This window comes from Camponotus vicinus, unplaced genomic scaffold (genome assembly GCF_025532165.1).
Source record: "Camponotus vicinus isolate PSW18456_S1 unplaced genomic scaffold, iyCamVici1.0 SCAF_5, whole genome shotgun sequence".
In the NCBI taxonomy this organism is placed as follows: Eukaryota; Metazoa; Arthropoda; class Insecta; order Hymenoptera; family Formicidae; genus Camponotus; species Camponotus vicinus.
The window spans coordinates 5732150-5751689 of NW_028141977.1; the positions used below are offsets into that span (position 1 = coordinate 5732150).

At 35.7% G+C, this 19540-nt stretch overlaps 2 protein-coding genes across 3 annotated transcripts in view; one reads left to right on the forward strand and one right to left on the reverse strand.

Annotated features, from left to right (window-relative positions):
• The first annotated feature begins 776 nt into the window (after positions 1-776).
• Positions 777-19540, forward strand: part of LOC145971616 (SNAPIN protein homolog) — a 91424-nt gene continuing 72660 nt past the window's right edge. The window contains exons 1-3 of one of the 2 annotated variants that reach the window (XM_083099492.1): positions 934-1204; positions 1284-1511; positions 1884-4662. In XM_083099492.1, the coding sequence (XP_082955618.1) occupies positions 1360-1511; positions 1884-1926 (195 nt within the window). In that variant the 5' untranslated portion in view covers positions 934-1204; positions 1284-1359 and the 3' untranslated portion in view covers positions 1927-4662. Of the gene's footprint in view, positions 1205-1283; positions 1512-1883; positions 4663-19540 lie in introns of those variants that run through there. The other variant, XM_083099494.1, reaches the window with a different exon arrangement.
• On the reverse strand, positions 3919-6668 carry LOC145971615 (uncharacterized). The gene is made up of 4 exons (XM_083099491.1): positions 6198-6668; positions 5351-5401; positions 4547-4582; positions 3919-4277 (listed from the first exon to the last, which is right to left on the reverse strand). The coding sequence occupies exons 1-4, from the start codon at positions 6212-6214 to the stop codon at positions 3986-3988; spliced, it is 396 nt and encodes a 131-aa protein (XP_082955617.1). The 5' UTR covers positions 6215-6668; the 3' UTR covers positions 3919-3985.

The following is a 19540-nucleotide window of genomic DNA, read 5'->3' on the forward strand; positions in this document are numbered from 1 at the left end:
TTATTAAGATAAAATTAGTTTTTTATTTTTAATTAAGATAAAATTAATGTAGCGTTTTTCCTGTTTCAGGAGCTGCCTCCCCTTACAGCCCGGCGCACCGTCCGCATTTTATATTCATTTTTTTCTTTTTTCTTTTCTTTTATTTTTTTATTTCTATATTTTATTAATTTCTTAAATTTTACATAATTTTACTATTAAGTACACACACACACACACACACACACACAATTTGTAATACTCATACACATTTTAAAATAAATTTATATTTCAAAAAAATTGCAATTATTTACACGCCTTTCCCTTGCGCTTCAATCCTTTGCGTGCTCTCGCATTAATTATAAGTCTCGCAATCGTTCTCTCTCGTACGCGTTCTTTTCGCACGCGATATTATCGTTCTCTCTCACACGCGCGGCAAGGGTACAAAGCAGCGAACATCGGTGCTGATACGTTGCAATTCTTCCTAGAAAAAATATGGAAAATAATTCAATATCCAATCCTCTTCAAATACCGTTGTTTATAAACCGGACATCGGTTTATGATTGTTTATACTTGTCATAAAACATCCAACACAAGCGTCCCCCGCCCCGCCCCGCAGCCCCCGCGCCTACGAAATCCCCTCCGTCCCGCGTGACGTCATTCCCCCGCGCCGCTGAGATCCCCTCGCGCCTCACCCCCCCTGAGAGGACCTGCGTTAGAACTCTCCTTGTATACCTACTTTTAACGTATTATGATAACATTATGCAAGCATCGTTTGCTTTATTCTATCAAGAGACACGGTAGTGTCTTTGCTAAGTCCCAGCGTAAGCAAAAAATGCACTCCGTGTATTATTACGCGAGTCGGATTGAGAGTATAACTCGATATTTTTATTTCTCATATAACCGCTCAACGGATCGAGTTCTTAATAGAATTAATCGATAGCTTGGGTTTAAATTAAATAATAAAAGTGTTTTTATTTTTGCGCTACGTGCTCTGTAAACGGAGATATCATGATGCAAAGTCTGAAATGTGAAAATTTCGATTAAGAAACGTCGTCATGGTCGTCATCAACTCCTCTTAACGTAACAAAGAAAATACAGAAATACGTTTCCAACGTCTGCCACAAGAATGCGCTAGCAGTGATTCACGCGACGCAGCATTAGTAGCGCTCTGTGGCGTTAACGGTGCTTATAAATATGTTGTAAAAGGTTAAGTGTGTCACTTCAGGTAATTATATAAAATAATTAATAATATACATATAACATTTATATATTTAGATTAGATTGTATCTATATTATTATTTCAGATTATATATATATATATATATATATATATATATATATCAAGAGACACGGTAGTGTCTACTTCACTACAGCTATAACATGGACGTGGACACAGCGAGTGACAATACATCTATCGACGACAAGATAGATGACTTTTGCGAAAATCCGACGCGGGATGCATTAACGGAAGGTCTTATGAGTCTCTTGAAACTTACGGTGGATCAACTGGACGAGAGAATTCGCGCCACAAGGTGACGTCAAGTTTTCTGTTTTCAGCGCGCATGCAATAATAGTAACATTTATTTTTCGCGTTTCTTCTTGCAAATTTACGTATATTTATTATTCTTATATTTCTTTCACAGTATGTACTATTTATTGCAAAATATATGTTTATTCATCGAATTGTAACGATAAAAAATTGCGATTTACTTACACAAGCGACATATATATCTTATTGTTACCTATTTTACAAGAATTCTTGAGCATTTTGAAAATCATTTTCAATTTTCATATATAATTATTGGAATGTTATAAAAAATTGTGCTTCTATCATGTACTACAAGCTGCGTACAAAAGTTGCGAAGAGTATTATTTTTTATGCATAACTATTCTCTTTGTTATAGGATATGTCAAATAGAGCTGAAGCAGCGGATTGTTATTACTTAACATTGATTACTTTGCAAGTTTTATAAAAGAAATTTCTTACAATTTTCACCGTAAATTTTATGGAAACTCCAGTAGTTAATTTATCAGATGAAGAACTTAAGACAGTTTATGATCCTTCTGAGGATTCGTATCTTTTAATAGATGATTTGGAAGAAGATTTAGACATTCTGCATGCGATGAAACCTGTGATTTGTTTAGAAATAGGTAGTGGTTCTGGTATAGTCATCACAGCTCTAGCAATGGCATTGAAAAAATATAATGCTCATTTTATTGCAATTGATATAATCATTATAACATAGAATATTGAAATTCAAAATTTCAAAATTAAAAATAATTTATGCTTTGCGAAAGAAAATTAAAAATGAAAAATAGTTTATGCAAAAGCATAGAAAGAAAAAATCATTATAACATAGAATATTGAAATTCAAAATTTCAAAATTAAAAATAATTTATGCTTTGCGAAAGAAAATTAAAAATGAAAAGTAGTTTATGCAAAAGCATAGAAAGAAAAAATCATCATAACATAGAATATTGAAATTCAAAATTTCAAAATTAAAAATAATTTATGCTTTGCGAAAGAAAATTAAAAATGAAAAGTAGTTTATGCAAAAGCATAGAAAGAAAAAATAAATACTCTATGCTATGATGATATTACATACACACACGCACACGCATGTACACATATACAAACATATTTTTATATCATCATAACGTAGAATATTTAAATTTTCAAAATTAAAAATAGCTTATGCTTTGCAAAAGGAAATGAAAAATAAAAAGTAGTTTATGCAAAGCATAGAAAGAAAAAACAAAGACACATTTATAAAAAATATTCTATGTTATGATGATACACACACACACACGCACAAACGCACACGCACAAACTAATCATGGAAGAAGTAATGGAGTCAGTAATTGAATTATCGTCATCGTTACATGTTGAGGCTGAAGCGATTTTAAAAGAAATCATCATAACATAGAATTTTTAAATTTCAAAATTAAAAGTAGCTTATGCTTTGCAAAAGAAAATTAAAAATAAAAAGTAGTTTATGCAAAGCATAGAAAGAAAAAACGAAAAAACACATTTATAAAAAAAAATATTCTATGTATGATGATGTACACACACACACACACATATACACACGCACACACACACACAAACATATTTTTATATCATCATAACATAGAGTATTGAAATTCAAAATTTCAAAATTAAAAATAACTTATGCTTTGCGAAAGAAAATTAAAAATGAAAAGTAGTTTATGCAAAAGCATAGAAAGAAAAAATAAATACTCTATGCTATGATGATATTACATACACACACGCACACGCATGTACACATATACAAACATATTTTTATATCATCATAACGTAGAATATTTAAATTTTTAAAATTAAAAATAGCTTATGCTTTGCAAAAGGAAATGAAAAATAAAAAGTAGTTTGTGCAAAGCATAGAAAGAAAAAACAAAAAGACACATTTATAAAAAATATTCTATGTTATGATGATACACACACACACACACACGCACACGCATACACATTTAAATATTAATAAAAATTAAAAATATTATTTCTATAACGGGCTGAGGTTCTTGGATTGGAACTTCGGCCTCGGGCTCGTCCTCTCGACCGTCCCGCTCTAGCCCATCGTGCACGCGGTTGTTCTACAATAAAAGAAATATTTTAATGTTATTTTATTTGAATATAATATTTAAAGAAGAACTGCACGGATTAACTATATTGAAAGTTAATAAATCTAATTTTAATATATGTACATTCAGATTCATGAATTTAACATTACGCAAAATACTTTTAGCCTTTTAAAATATAAAAATAATTATTTGTGAATTAAAAATTTCTTTTGTAAAATATAATTTATACGACACAAAAATTCATGAAAATACAAATTTTAATTCTATAGAAGGCTAAAAATACTTTGGGCAATGTTAAATTCATAAATCTGAAAATGTAATAGATTTATTAACTTTTAACATAGCTGATTCATTTAGCTGATTCCTTTATAATTAACGTGCCAATTATATAATTCAAAATTATTTACCTCTTACTTGCCCCGCTGTCGTTATCGGTGACGACGGCGGCGGTGGCAGCGGTGACGACGCTGACGGCGATGGCAGCGGTGACGACGTTGACGGCGGCAGTGGCGGTGGTAGTGATGCCATCGTTGGTGGCGGCGATTCTTTTTGTGTTTCCATTAATTTTTGTGTTTCCATTAATTTTTGTATTTTTTTTTTTAAGTATTATATTTTCTTTTAAAGCCGCTTCAGCCTCAACACGTAAAAAGGACGACAATTCAATTTCTGGCTCCATTTCTTCCATATTGTAGGTTCTGAAAGAATGGAAACATATAAAATATATATTATAAAATATGTTTAGAAATGATAGTAGAAATGATAGATAATAAATGATTAATCTTCATTTTAATCTTTTATTGTAATGCATATATGTATTGTGTGTGCAACACAAATATGAATTACAATAAAAAATAAGTAATTACAATAAGTGAATTACAATAAAAATAGTAAAATAAATTTTTATTCCCTTGTTATCTATCATTTCTTACGCATATGTATTAATAATATAATGTGTTACACTTACTTTTTAGGATTTTCTTCATTTTCCTTTTCGTTAGATCTGAAAATAGAAATGTATAAAATATATTGTACAATATAAAATATTTTTGTATTACAATAAAAGATTAAAATAAAAATTAATTCTTTGTCATCTATTTTTATTATATATTTCTATATTTTTATTATATATATGTATTACAATATGTATTACAATAAAGTGTTAAAATAAAAGTTAACCAAGTATTGTGTGTGCAATACATATGCATTATAATAAAAGATTAAGATAATAAAATATTAAAATAGATTATAAAACATTTTTATAATGAAATAATAGATTGTTATCTATCATTTCTATAAAAAATTTTATAATATTTTATTATTTTATATATTTTATGATTTTAATCCTTATTGTAATGCATATGAGTTGCACACACAATACTTGGTTAACCTTTATTTTAATCTTTTATTGTAATACATATATATGTGTTATACGCAGAAGTACATATAGTTACGTATCGCAACAACTAATGGTTAGTTTTAATTTTAATGGTCTATTTTAATCTTTTATTATAATGTATTTGTATTGCGCATGCAACATATAGTAATATATATGTATTATAACAATCATTAGTTATTGCGATGAGTAATTATATGTATTTGTATGTATAATACATATATGAATTATAAGACATTTAAATAAAAGTTAAACAGTATCATGCGTGAAACATATATAATAGAAGATTATAATAAAAGATTGAAATAAAATATATAAAATAATAAATTATATTATAAAATATCTTTATAGATATTATTAATAATCATTGCTTACCTTTTGTGAGTTTCATTATCATTAATTGCTGGTTCTTTTTCGTTTCTGGAACTGTAAATGTATAATATAAGTTATAAAATATTTGTATAAAAATGATAGAAAACGTATTGGTTTATCTTTATTTTATTCTTTTATTGTAATACATATGTATTGCATGCACAACATATACATATTACAATAACGAATTAAAATAAAGATGAACTATTTCATTTCTATAAAGATCTTTTATAATATTTTATTATTTTATATATTTTTAATCTTTTATTGTGCATATTTGTTGCGTGCACAATATTTAGTTAACTTTTATTGTAATGCATTTGTATTGCTATATGTTGCGTGCACAATACAAATGTATTATAATAAAGGATTAAAATAATCATTAATTATTGCGATGAATAACTATATGTATTTCTGCGTATAACATATATTTTATGTATTATAATAAAGGGTTAAAATAAAGATTAGCCAAGTATTGTGCATGCAATACATATGCATTATAATAAAAGATTAAGATAATAGAATAATAAAATAATAAATTATAAAATATCTTTATAGAAATGATAGATAAGTGATTAATTTTTGTTTTTATCTTTTATTGGAAGTGAAAATATATAATATAAATTATAAAATATTTTTATAAAAATGATAGATAACGTTTTGGTTTATCTTTATTTTAATATTTTCTTATAATATGTATCACGCGTGCAACATATAATGTGTGTATTACGATAAAAGATTAAAATAAAGGTTAACCAATATTATCTATTATTTGTATATTAATAAAATTTATATATATATATATATATATATATATATATATATATAATGTATTTATATTCATGCTTACCTTTTGCGATTAGCCATTGTAAAAAGTGGAAAATAACTCACTTTTTCTCCGTTCCATTTATATATTCAATGATAAATTAGATAAGCAAAGCAACGATTATTCATTAATGGATTTATAAGTATTAATTGTGAATAATAAATGTAGATTTCTAATGACATATTGATTTGTAATTATCCGTTATTTTTGCAATAAGAATAGCAAAGAAGTTTGAAGGATCTGAATATCTATATAGTAAGCAAAGAGGACCGTCGAATTTTAATGAAATATGACGGGGGTGGTGGCGGGTTCTTTGCTCATTTATTTAAAGATGTTTAACATATAGTACAAAAAAGAGTGATATCCCTAAAAAAATTACCCTTTTAAAAAAAAGGTAAAAAAAGGTGCTAAGTCCGCGTAAAAAACAGTATATGTATTTGCAAAATAGTGTATTATTAACTGTAAAAAACTATTGTAAAAAACCTGTCTCCAAAATAGTGTTATTTTAAAACTGTAAAAAACTACTGTAAAAAACCTATCTTCAAAATAGGATTATTTTAATCTACAAAATAGTTATTTTAATCTGCACAAAATAGTGTTATTTTAAACCGTAAAAAATTGTTCTACAAATTATTTTAATTTTGTGTAAAATTGTATATCCTACAAAAATAATGATATCAAAAAAATTGCGCTAAGTGAAAATAAAAACTTATAAAAATATTTTAACCAAAAGAAGTTATATAAAATGTTGTTTTAATTTTCTACATTATATCCTAGAAAAATGATGATATCCAAAAATTACGCTAATTGAAAATAAAAACTTAAAATATTTTAACTAAAAAAAATTGTACAAAATAATTGTTTTAATTTCCTACAAATAATATTAAAAAGTTGCGCCAACTGAATAAAAATTTTCACTATAAAATATACATTTCTTTTTTATTTCCAATATTAAAAGAAAAATGATATTAAATGAATTGTAATATATCTATTATAAAAAATCGTTGAAAATATGAACAATCATATACATTGCAATAATCATATGCATATATCCTGAAAAGTTTAATTGAAAAAAAAAAAAGGAAATGATAATACAAAATACAAAATTAAAAATTATTAAAAAAATTAAAAATTAGAAATTAATAAAAAAAAAATAAAAATTTATATAAAAATTAAAAATTAATACATATAAAAAAATTTTAGTTAAAAAACTTAGCGCTGCTACGTTGAATAATGTGCTAATGAAATTAGCAGCGCTAAGTTTTTTAACTAAAATTTTTTTATATATAAAATAACACAGTGATAGCATAGTGTCCGTATGACGTGCTAAACACAACGTGCACTGTCGTGCTAGCACACTTGGTTATCGAGGTATAAAAGAACTGTATGTAACGACTTACCATATGATCACTGGTAAGTCGTTGCATATAGTTCTTATTCCTACCGCATTCTCTTATGTCGCCACCGTCAACTCAGAGTTTCACGGTGAGTACTCCGGAGCCTTAAATTATTAACAAAGTGGGATGGTCGGTACGGCGCAGAGGCGATGATCGCGAAACCAAATTTCCACAGCAGAAGCATTTTTTCAGAAAACTTAATCGCTGTGGAATTGTACAAATTCGAGGTGAAATTCTACAAACCGATTTACGTGGGTATGTGCATACTCGACATATCCAAGACATGTTTGTACGACTTTCATCACGAGTATATGACGCCAATGTATCGCGACAAATGTCGGGTAATGTACACCGATACGGATAGTCTCATATATCACATTGAGTGCGCGGATGTGTATGAGAATATGAAGTGTGATATCATCAGATTCGACACGAGCGATTATGCGGTGGATAATGCGTACGGTATACCGCTTGTAAATAAAAAGGTACCGGGTCTAATGAAGGACGAAAACAACGGTACCATAATGACCGAATTCGTCGGGCTCAGAGCAAAGATGTACGCGTTACGAGTGAATGGGAAAAAGGACACAAAGAAAGTTAAAGGTGTCAAGAGTAACGTTGTCGCGAGAACGATAATGTTTGACGATTACATGCGGTGTTTAAACGAAGAAATTGAAATGACGCGTCAGCAGTCGTGTATACGATCTAAACTGCACCAAGTATACACGATCTGCGAGACGAAAATTGCTCTGAGTCCGTACGACGATAAGCGGTATATCGTACCCGAAACCACCGATACGTTACCGTGGGGACATTATAGAATACTATTGTAAATAAATGTATATTTTATTTATTATTAATTGTATATTTTGCACATAACCATGTATATATTTTATATATTTTATACATTTTATATATTTTTATATTTTAATAAATTTTATATTTCTTATACACATATTTTATATATTTTAATAAATATTTATAATACATTATTTTTATGTATCCAAGAGTTGTATGATTTATCCATTCCCAACCATTTTACGTATACATCATCACCCTTTTCCCGCAAAATTTTTTCCACGAGATATACGTCGGGATTAGCGACGCGTTGTAGTTCGTATTCGTAGAATCCTCCAGCGACGGGATTTCCACGCGAATCTTCGAGTATGAATGTCGCGGGATTAGTTTTCTGCACCTCGACAATCTTAAAAACTTCGGTCGTCCAATTAGGTGTGAAACCTTTTTCAAAGATGGTCTTGTATTTACTCACGCGTACCGAATCGCCTACTTTAAATTTTGTCGGAGCCGCAATTTTTACGTTGCTATACACCGTATTTAAAAGTTTTTCAGCAATCGCTGGAGTGACGTCGGCAGGTGTCATACCGATGGTGCGATGTTTTCGCGTATTGTACTCTGCAACGAGTCGAGATAGCTCGTCGAGATCCATTTGTAATTTCCATTGAAAGTAAACATTTTCCACATATTGTTTTTCAAAGTACGATTGAATCGTTCCACGACCGAGGCTTTCATAACGGAATACGTCGAGTAATGATTAATATTGTGTTTTTTCATGAGTTTCTGCATACTCGCGTTGTAAAATTCTTTTCCTCTGTCGGTTTGAAAATTTTTCGGACACCTTTTATCATCTCCAATAATCTTTGCGATTGTTTCGGACATTTCGTTTCCGCTCTTACTTTTGAGCGGTACGGCCCACGCGCGTACTTGCTCAACACATCGATAACTGTATGTATTTATGACCCCTGTTGAGTCGAGAGTACGAACGCATGTCGACCACGTCCGCCTGCCAGAGATCGTCGTATCCGCGTACAATGACGCGTCTTCGTGGAAAATTTCTTCTCGCCGGAGCATGTAATTCCTCGACTAGTTGTTGCTTTTCGGAGGTGTTTTTCTTCTTTCACACGTTTGATCTAGGCATAATTAATATTGCGATATTAGTATGTCTCGCTTACTGTGCCGAGTCAGATGTTGCATATCTCAGCACATTCTTTATCTCATCCATCATTATTCGTAGCGCCTGCACGTTTGTTTCGAGCGCGATAATTTTTTGCTCAATTTCTCCCTGTCGATCTCTCAAAAGTTTATCCACGTATCGCTTGTTGACGGCGTCAGTATCAGCTTCCGGTTTCGCTACACGTTGAATCTTGCGCGACCTTGCGTCAAAGCCGGTAGTAGTCTGGCAGAGAGCGTTATCGCGAACGTAATTTCTCAATAATCCATTCCACTGATAGTACACATTATTCGACGTTCCGAGCGATAATCCAAATTTATTAATCGACATTTCGGTACCGAGAACTTTGACCGAATGACACATATCGTCGACGCATAGTTTAATTTATGATAATGCCGCCCTCGCGAAGTTCTTCGATAATTGACAAGATTTCATTGTCGTGAGCATTGTTGCCGGCTCGACGCGAGGCGTCCAGCAATCGCAAACGATCTACCAATTCGTTGGGATCGTTCCAATCCACGTAATCGATCATGTTGTCGCTTAGTGTCATAGTGCGCGACGCGTCTATACCTCTTCCCACCTTTCTATCGGGGAATAATGGCGCAATTATATATTTGTACTTGTATCCTTTATTACTTTTAATAGGATTATTAACTTTGTTGTCACGTTTATGCGCGTTTGTTGCTTTTAATATACTTTGATATTTATACAAATCGTCTTGAGTGTATTTTTTATGATTGGGAATATTTCTAAAAATCAAATCGTAGATACCTTCGGTTCCCGTATATTTTATTCCATCGATAATTATATTATCTTCCATGTCCACATCGAAACGTTTATCACCGAGCATCATTCCTTCGCTGGTAAATTTAACACCGTAGACGTAATCCATACTCTTATTTTTATCAACACTCATGATAGCTCCTATATATTTTTGCGCTAGTGGAAAATGATCTCGGAACGTTTTCTGACCTTCGGACGTTTCTAATTCATGTCGAACCGATGTTACAAACGAATCGGGCGTGGTCTCGTAAATTTCTTCGACGGACGGGGATGGCATTGTTTGACGCGGTTGTACTTTTATCGGAGTAGAAACAGTAGCCATATTAGAAAATTGTTTCCTTCGTTTTAATCGATTCGGTGTTGAATATATCGGCGAATCGTTTATCGGCATATTTATCCGTGCTCGCTTTATTCCTTGCTTTGACTCTTTTATTTTTTCCTCGTGCTTCTCTCCAAACGTCAAACTCAATGGCTCGATTTTCGGCGCATCAAATTTCACAGTATTTTCGACAAGCTGTTTTAAAGGTTCGGTAATTGGCTTAAATTCTCTTTCCAATGCAACGTCTTCCTCCATTTTACCAGTTTTCAAAGCGCGATATTTTTTGTGAATTGATTCGCTCGTTTTTGCAATCTCTCTCGCAATCTTTTCACGATCGCCGTTCATGATGCTCGATCGATGTGTCGATGACGACTGATCGCTTTACGGTATCGCGAAATCATTAAATCCTCTTCTATATCGTCCATTGATCAACATGCTGTCTTTATCAATGACTACGAAGCCATATTTGCGTTGCCAACATTTCTGACACAATGCGCGGAAATCGTCGTAAGACATGTCGGTATTTACATGATCGTTGTACACATGTTTCAAGTTTGTGCCGTCTTGTTTAAATAAAATCAAAAGATTCGCATTGTCGCGTATAAGATGCTTAGGTATCTTGGCGTACGTTTGACAAAGATAGAAACAGTCAACGCTCGAGTGTCGACCCATTGCAAAGTACTCTCTTATCGTATCTTGCTTGTCACATGCCACGTCATCAAAGATAAAGATGGAATTCGGAAGCGACTCGCTCGGTGGAATGACATCGCTGTTATTAGAGAATGTAAAATAACCAATTTCGTCTATAGGTGCTAGTAAATTTTCCAAGTATCTATATTTCGGTTGTTGAAGCGATTTCGAGTATACGTACACGTTCTCGAAACGTACACTGTACGGACTTTCTATCAAACTAATCAACATGTTTGTCTTATCGCAGTTTGAAGGGCCGCAAACGATACCGCGTATAGTAGTCGGTAGCATGTTTTTATGCTTGCGTACTTTTTTCTCCGATATTAGTCTATCATCGAAATTTGATACTTTGATTATCCGCGCTTGTCGCACGAACCGCATGTTTTCTCTTTCGAATCAATTTTGCGAATGATCACGAGGGGAAGACCTATTTATAGAGGTGTCTCGACTCGAAACCGCTCAGTATCAAAAATGTTTCTCCTTCTGTCGGATAACAGAGACATTCTCTGGCTTACCGCTGAACAACTGCAGTATATCCCAAAGATTGTTTTACTACAAAATTTTGGTGATTACGTGGAACGATTGTGGGACAAGCTTCCAGAATATAAAGGCATATATAAAGGCTGATTCGGAGGTTCGACAATATCGTTCGTGCATGCGACATTACAATCAGCCGTGGCAGCGAACGCACATCGACGGTCCGCCACCGTTAATAAAAGATTGCTACGAATGTCAGCGAGAATCGTAAGAGGTAGCGGTCTCTTAAATCGTGCGATAAACGCGCTTCCCATCGAATTACATATTCCCGGTTATCAGTTTTGCGGCCCGGGAACTCGATTAGAGAAACGATTGGCTAGAGGCGATCGAGGCATCAATCTATTGGACGCCGCTTGTCGCGAGCACGACATTGCTTACTCGCGAAGCAACGACCTTGGTCAACGACACGTCGCGGATCGCATACTAGCTGCAAAAGCGCGAGAACGCATTACCGCGAGGGATTCGACTCTTGGCGAAAGAGCAGCCGCTACGACTGTTTGGGCGGCAATGAAGGCAAAGACAAAACTCGGCATGGGGATGAAAAAGCCATCGACGACAAAGAGGAGGAAAAAACGAATACTTCCAGTAGCGAAACGCGGTGGTATTTTACCACTTTTACCGTTGTTGGGAGTTATTGGTTCTTTGGCCGGCGGTGCGGCGGGAATCGCAAAGGCGGTAAACGATAGCAAGGCGGCGCAACGTCAGCTGGAAGAGTTGCAGCGTCACAATTGCGCTATGGAAGGTCGCGGACTTTATCTCGCTCCGTACAAGCGTGGACAGGGATTCTCAACAAAGTCTAAGAGAAAAAAAAAACGTCGAAAAAACATTAAAAATGCCTACGGGTGCGACAACTAACGTGCAATTGGAACAATTGGCGAAACGTATGCACATATCTTTCTTTAGAGGTGTTTTCATGCGCATTAATTTCCGATATTACACCGATAAACGGTGTACGACGAAACGAGAGCGGTATCGTCAATTTGGATGACGTTGATGGCCCCGGTACTCATTGGGTAGCGTACGCAAAGAGGAGAGATCGTGTCGTATATTTCGACAGTTTTGGAAATCTTCGACCACCCAAGGAACTTGTGCGATATTTCAGACGAGTGAAAATTGAATACAATTATACATCTTATCAAAGTTACAATCAGAGCATCTGTGGACAGTTGTGTTTAAAATTTCTTCAAACAGTCGACGATCAATTTAAAGCCTGACAATCCATCGTCACGACTCAGTATTCGTTCGACATGTCACTGACACTTACGTTGACTGGCAGAAGCAGCGTTCTCGCTGTAAGCTATTTTCCCGCTATAGATTTGACCGATGCCGATTACGAGCTCGGATTAATGGATTTTGAAACTTATCATACGATTCCGAACGTAAATTTTTCGAATAATAAATTTTACTTTGGCAACGACGACAAGGAAATTACGATTCCCGAAGGATCGTACGAATTGCACGCTATAAATGACTATCTCAAACGCGCAATTTTGCAAGATGAACACTTTTCCAGAGATGTTGAAAACGATTATGATGAGGAATATCCAATAGCGCTCCGCGTCAATCATAGCACGCTAAAGAGCGAAATCAAATGCGCCTACAGAATAAACTTTACCAAACCCGACAATGTAGGATCCTTGCTTGGATTCTCGTCGAATCGTATATTGCAACCTCGCAAGTGGTACGAATCGGACGAACCGGTTAATATTATAAACGTAAATATTATTCGTATAGAATGTAACGTGACTACTGGTGCGTACAGCAATGGCATGCGCGTACACACGATACATGAATTTTCACCGAGCGTACCGCCAGGATATAAGATATCGGAAACGCCGTCACAGATCATTTATCTGCCGATCATCGTACGGAGCATTACGGATTTAACGATACGTATTGTAGAACCTCAAAGAGGTCGATTGCTCGATTTTCGAGGAGAGGAAATTACCGTAAGATTGCATATACGGCGGCGACAAACATAGTATGCTCGTGCTGAACGAAATAGAGCACGCGAGAGACAATACTTTTACGAGGGACAATACTATTGCGGTATCGGGTGACAATAATAAGATAGCCGTTAAGAAGAAGCTGAGCGCGTTGAATCGTGAATTTTTAAAATCATTGGGATTCATCGTACGAAAAGAATGATTGATATTTTGAATATCGGAGGTGAGCCAGTCTTTGACGATCGCATCGTCAAGATTGAGACTCATACGTACAATCCGTACGCCAATACGACGCTTGGATACAGCGACGAGATACGAATACCTATACAACATCAGGATTTGTACACGTTACCGTGTGAAAGCTTTCTTTACATCGAGGGAAGGTTTAATGTGCGTAAAGCGAATGACGAAATTAAGGTTGTATTGGGAAACAATTGCGCCGCGTTCATGTTTGATGAGCTTCGATACGAACTCGACGGAGTAGAGATTGATCGCAACAGAAATGTTGGAATAACTTCGACGCTCAAAAATTATGTCTCTCTAACGCACCAGAAAAGTATAAACTTGAAGAACGCTACGTGGGATTTGACGTACAATGGTGACAAAAATTATTTCAACTATTGCGTACCGCTCAACATGTTGCTGGGATTTTGCGAAGATTATAAACGCGTTGTGATTAACGCTCGTCACGAATTGATTTTGATACGTTCGCGCAACGATAATAATTGTCTATTCGGACATCCATCGTCGGAAGCTGAGATTGAATTACTCAAGATACAGCGGCGTATGCCTCATGTAATATTGAACGAGATTAATAAATTGTCGATGTTGCGAATGTTGGAAAGCGGACGATACTTGAACATGAGTTTCCGATCTTGGGATATACAGGGTGTCCTAGACCACCCGTACACCCCTTTTCTTTCAAAAACTAAGCATTTTAGAGAAAAACGTTTTCGACAAAAATTGTATGGTTTTGAGGGGAACATAAGATGGTGTCATTGGTTTGACCTTGGATGGCATCGTTAAGGTGAGGTCAAGGACACCTTTAATTTCTTAAATGGAACCAACTATTTTTTATTGCATATTCTTATAGCTTATGTCGAGAGCTTTCCAAAACGCTATAATAAAGTATTTTTTCGATCATACTTTTCGAGTTATAAGGCTTGAAATAATTTCTTAATTTTACATAAACCATAAAATATCTAGGAAAATATTCATTTTTCGATTATCTTACCTTAATACTTTTATGTACAAAATAATGAGAGGAATCGATTGGTCTAAAGAAAACACATAATTGTTTCGAAAAAAAAAATGTAATTGTTAATTGCAAATTACATTTTTTTTTTCGAAACAATTTTGTGTTTTCTTTACACCAATTGATTCCTCTCATTATTTTGTACATAAAAGTATTAAGGTAAGATAATCGAAAAATGAATATTTTACTAGATATTTTATGGTTTATGTAAAATTAAGAAATTATTTCAAGCCTTATAACTCGAAAAGTACTTGATGAAAAAATACTTTATTATAGTGTTTTGGAAAGCTCTCGACATAAGCTATAAGAATATGTAATAAAAAATAGGTAGTTCCATTTAAGAAATTAAAGGTGTCCTTGACCTCACCTTAACGATGCCATCCAAGGTCAAACCAATGACACCATCTTATGTTCCCCTCAAAACCATACAATTTTTGTCGAAAACGTTTTTCTTTAAAATGCTTAGTTTTTGAAAGAAAAGGGGTGTACGGGTGGTCTAGGACACTCTGTATACGAATTTCCTCTGCTGTATAGCACTAAGCATTCGTGGACCGTGAAAGCCGCCTCCCAGAGAAACCACTATACGTGATCTTTGCACTGCAAACTGGTAAAAAGAATTCAGTGTCACAAGATGTTACATTATTCGACGACTGCAAATTGACCAACGTTAAACTCTATTTAAACTCGGAATTTTATCCCTTCGATGATTTAAATTTAGATTTTGAAAAAAATAGATTCGCCGTCCTATTCGACATGTACTCTCGTTTTCGCAAATCTTATTATGGATGCGATAACATCACCACGCTATTAACCATTTCAAAGTTTCTACATTGCGGTCCTCTCGCGGTCATTGATTGCTCGCGACAAAACGTGTCTGTCAAAACTGCTACCGTGGACGTGAGAATAAAGTTTGAATGCAGGGAAAATATACCGGCGAATACTTACCGCCTATTGTCTCATCTTGCACGATCGGGTTGTTGAATATAATCCATTGACCAATGTAGTCCGCAAAATTACATAAGTCAGCAAATATCCCCCCCCCATTGCATATGAAAACAAATATATAAAAGATTGAGATGTTTGACGATTGACATCAGTCTGCGATCGGATCTTGTCATCATGGCTATGCCAACGTTTGTGGATCTACAAGGATTTATCGTTGGGAAAAATTTTGTCGTGAAGGAAGCTGCGGTTCTGAGAAAGGGACCCGTACTTTCTCATTACATTTTTACATGTCCCGAACCATGGCACACGCTCACAAAATCTGAGAGATGTCAGGTTTTATGGCTGATGAAAAATCACCATGGATTATCGTGGAATGATGGACACGTTTCATATTGGAAATCGAAACGTTTAATTACGACGGCGGTGATGGGGGAGGGTGATGATGCGTCACCTCTCGTGTACGTTAAAGGACAATGGTTAGCCGATATACTGGACAATGATGCGAGAAACGATGTGATTATCGAAACTTTGGATGCAGACTATGAGGATGTAGCTTCTTTAAATAAGTTAGATGTTAAGAATACTGTGCGTTGTGAAAATCATGTAAAAAATTGCGCTTTACAAAATGTATTTAAGATTTATAATTGGTGGTTGAAACATCATGATAATGATTCATCGAATCCATATTTATAATAAATTGATGATGCAATATACTTTTATAGTCTTTCTTATTCTCTCCTTTCTTTCCTCATCTCTATCTATGTACGTGCGCAGTATCGTGTTTCTGTACGTGATACAGCTGCCACAGATATTGTATTTTGATACTACATTGTGGTACATGATAAAACATTTAAATATTTGTTTAATAATTGAATATAGTTTTACGTTCGATGACCGTTCGTTTCCGTTCAACAGTCGTTCGATGGACGTTCGTTTCCGTTTGATGACCGTTCATTTCCGTTCGACAGCCGTTCAATTGCCGTTCGACGGGCGTTCATTTCCGTTCGACAACCGTTCGTTTCCGTTCGATGGGCGTTCGACAGTCGTTCGATGACCGTTCAATTCCGTTCGACGAGCGTTCGTTTCCGTTCGACGGTCGTTCATTTCCGTTCGACGGGCGTTCATTTCCGTTCGATGACCGTTCAATTCCGTTCAGTTACCGTTCGATAGCCGTTCGACGTTCGTTCAACAATCGTTCGTTTCCGTTTGACGGGCGTTGGTTTCCGTTCGATGACCGTTCATTTCCGTTCGATGACCGTTCAATTGCCGTTCGACGGGCGTTCATTTCCGTTCGATAGCCATTCGATGACCGTTCAATTACCGTTCGATAGCCGTTCAATTACCGTTCGATGACCGTTCGACGGTCGTTCGTTTCCGTTCGACGGGCGTTCGACAGCCGTTCGATAGCCGTTCGATGACCGTTCAATTACCGTTCGATAGTCGTTCAACGGTCGTTCGTTTCCGTTCGATGGGCGTTTGATGACCGTTCAATAACCGTTCGATCAGGGTTGACGCATTATATTATAATGTTATATTATATCATGCTAATTTGCATGGGAACATGCATACTTTTGTCTTACGACGCGTTTTTGGTAAAGCGATAATGATTCGTCCCTATTCTAAAGTTTCGTGCCGAGACAACTGTCTCCTCAGAAAGTCGCGATATGATAATATTAATATTATATTATATACCACCTGAGTTTCATGGGACCGTACTTTTGTCTTACGACGCGTTTTTGATATGGTGATAATGCCACATCTCTACTATAAAATCTCGTGCCGAGACCTCGTTGCCTCGTCACAAAGTATCTTGCAGTGCATGAGTTAAGAAGTGTTGAATTTAAAAAAAAAAAAAATGGATTGCGTACATAATGTATACAAGGACTGGAGGACGAAATTGTTAGACATCCTGTGCATCGTGGTACTAAACATGACTTTTACGTGGAATGTAAGTATCGTTTTTGTGAATATTTTGTGATTATTTTGTGGAAAAAAAAAATTATGTAATTAATTATATTTTTATGTAGTTCCAGGATGAAGTCCGGATACCTGGATTTATCAATATTGAGCACCGTCAGTGGGTGCGGGCGGTGCGCCGGGCCGAGAGGGAGGACTTCTCCTATATGTGGGGCGACACCCCGGAGAGTCGCCATCACCAGGTCGAAGATATTTTCGACCTGCGGCGGCTCTTCGGGGAAGAGCCCTACGATGAAATAGAAGAGGAAGAGTGGATCCAGGGAGAGGAGCAGGAGCAGGAGCAGGAGCAGGAGGAGGAGGAAAGAGGAGTGGAGGAACAGGAATGCATTGATAGATGTAAGTGTTTCTTTTCTTTTTTATAAATCTTATCGTAATATATTTCTATTAACGCAGCATCTTTTTTCTGTTCCAGGAGCGGCCTCCCCTTAGCCCGGCGCATCCCCCCTCCCCATATATATTTTTATTTTTTATTATATACTTTTTCGTTTTTTTTTATATATTAATATTATATTATTATTATTATATTTTTTAAATTTTATATCTTTAATATCTTTTATTATTAAATATTATTAAATATTATTTTAAGCACATACACACACACACACACACACACAAATGTATTTACACACACACACACACACACACACATTTTAAAGTAAATTTTGTTTTAATTAAAAAAAAAAGTATTTATTTACGCGCCTCTCCTTGCGCTCCCATCCCTTGCGTCTCTATCTCTCTTGCGCTAGTTGTAAGTATAGCGATATCTTCGTTGCGTTCTCTCTCGCGCGTTAGTTGTAAGTCTCGCGATATCTTCGTTCTCTCTCGCACGCGTTGTTCTCGCAATATCGTTCTCTCTCGCACGCGTTGTTCTCGCGCTATTATCGTTCTAAGTCTCGCGATATTATAGTTCTCTTTCGTATGCGTTCTCTTCGCGCTATCGTTCTCTCTCGCACACGTTGCTCTTGCAATATCGTTCTCTTTCGTACACGTTGTCTCGCGATATTATTGTTCTCTCTCTTTCATATGCTCGTCGCTATCACTCACTCACTTACCTTTGCGTCGTCCTTCTCCCACCTATGCAGCATCTTACAATGCGTCGTCCTTGTCCCACGTTGACGTCATCCTTGACACACGTTGATGCCATCCTTGTCGCACTGTCCTCTTCACACACTTAGCGCTATCCTTTTCCCACACGTAGCGCTATCCTTTTCCCACATGTAGCGCTATCCTTCTCACACCTTCGCACCGTCTTCTTTCCGCGGATCCCCCTTCTCCTCGCGGACCTCCTCGTCCATCGCTCGCGCCGCGGATCCCTCCTACCCGCGCGGACCTCCTCGTCCATCGCTCGCGCCGCGGATCCCCTCTCCCCCGCACGTGACGTCACACCCCCCCGCACGTGATGTCACCCCCCCGCACGTGACGTCACTCCCCGCACGTGACGTCACCCCCGCACGTGACGTCACCCCCCCGCGTGACGTCACCCCCCGCCGCGGTTCCCCCCTCGCCCCTCACCCCCCTGAGATCCCTGGGTTAGAACTCTCCTAGTCTT

What these genes read in the sequence shown, in the direction of transcription:
- LOC145971615 (XM_083099491.1), bottom strand. An exon ending in GATAATGAAACTCACAAAAG is followed by an intron (nt 4,583 to 5,350) that starts GTAAGCAATGAT and finishes TTCTATTTTCAG; the next exon opens with ATCTAACGAAAAGGAAAATG. An exon ending in AATGAAGAAAATCCTAAAAA is followed by an intron (nt 4,278 to 4,546) that starts GTAAGTGTAACA and finishes CCATTCTTTCAG; the next exon opens with AACCTACAATATGGAAGAAA.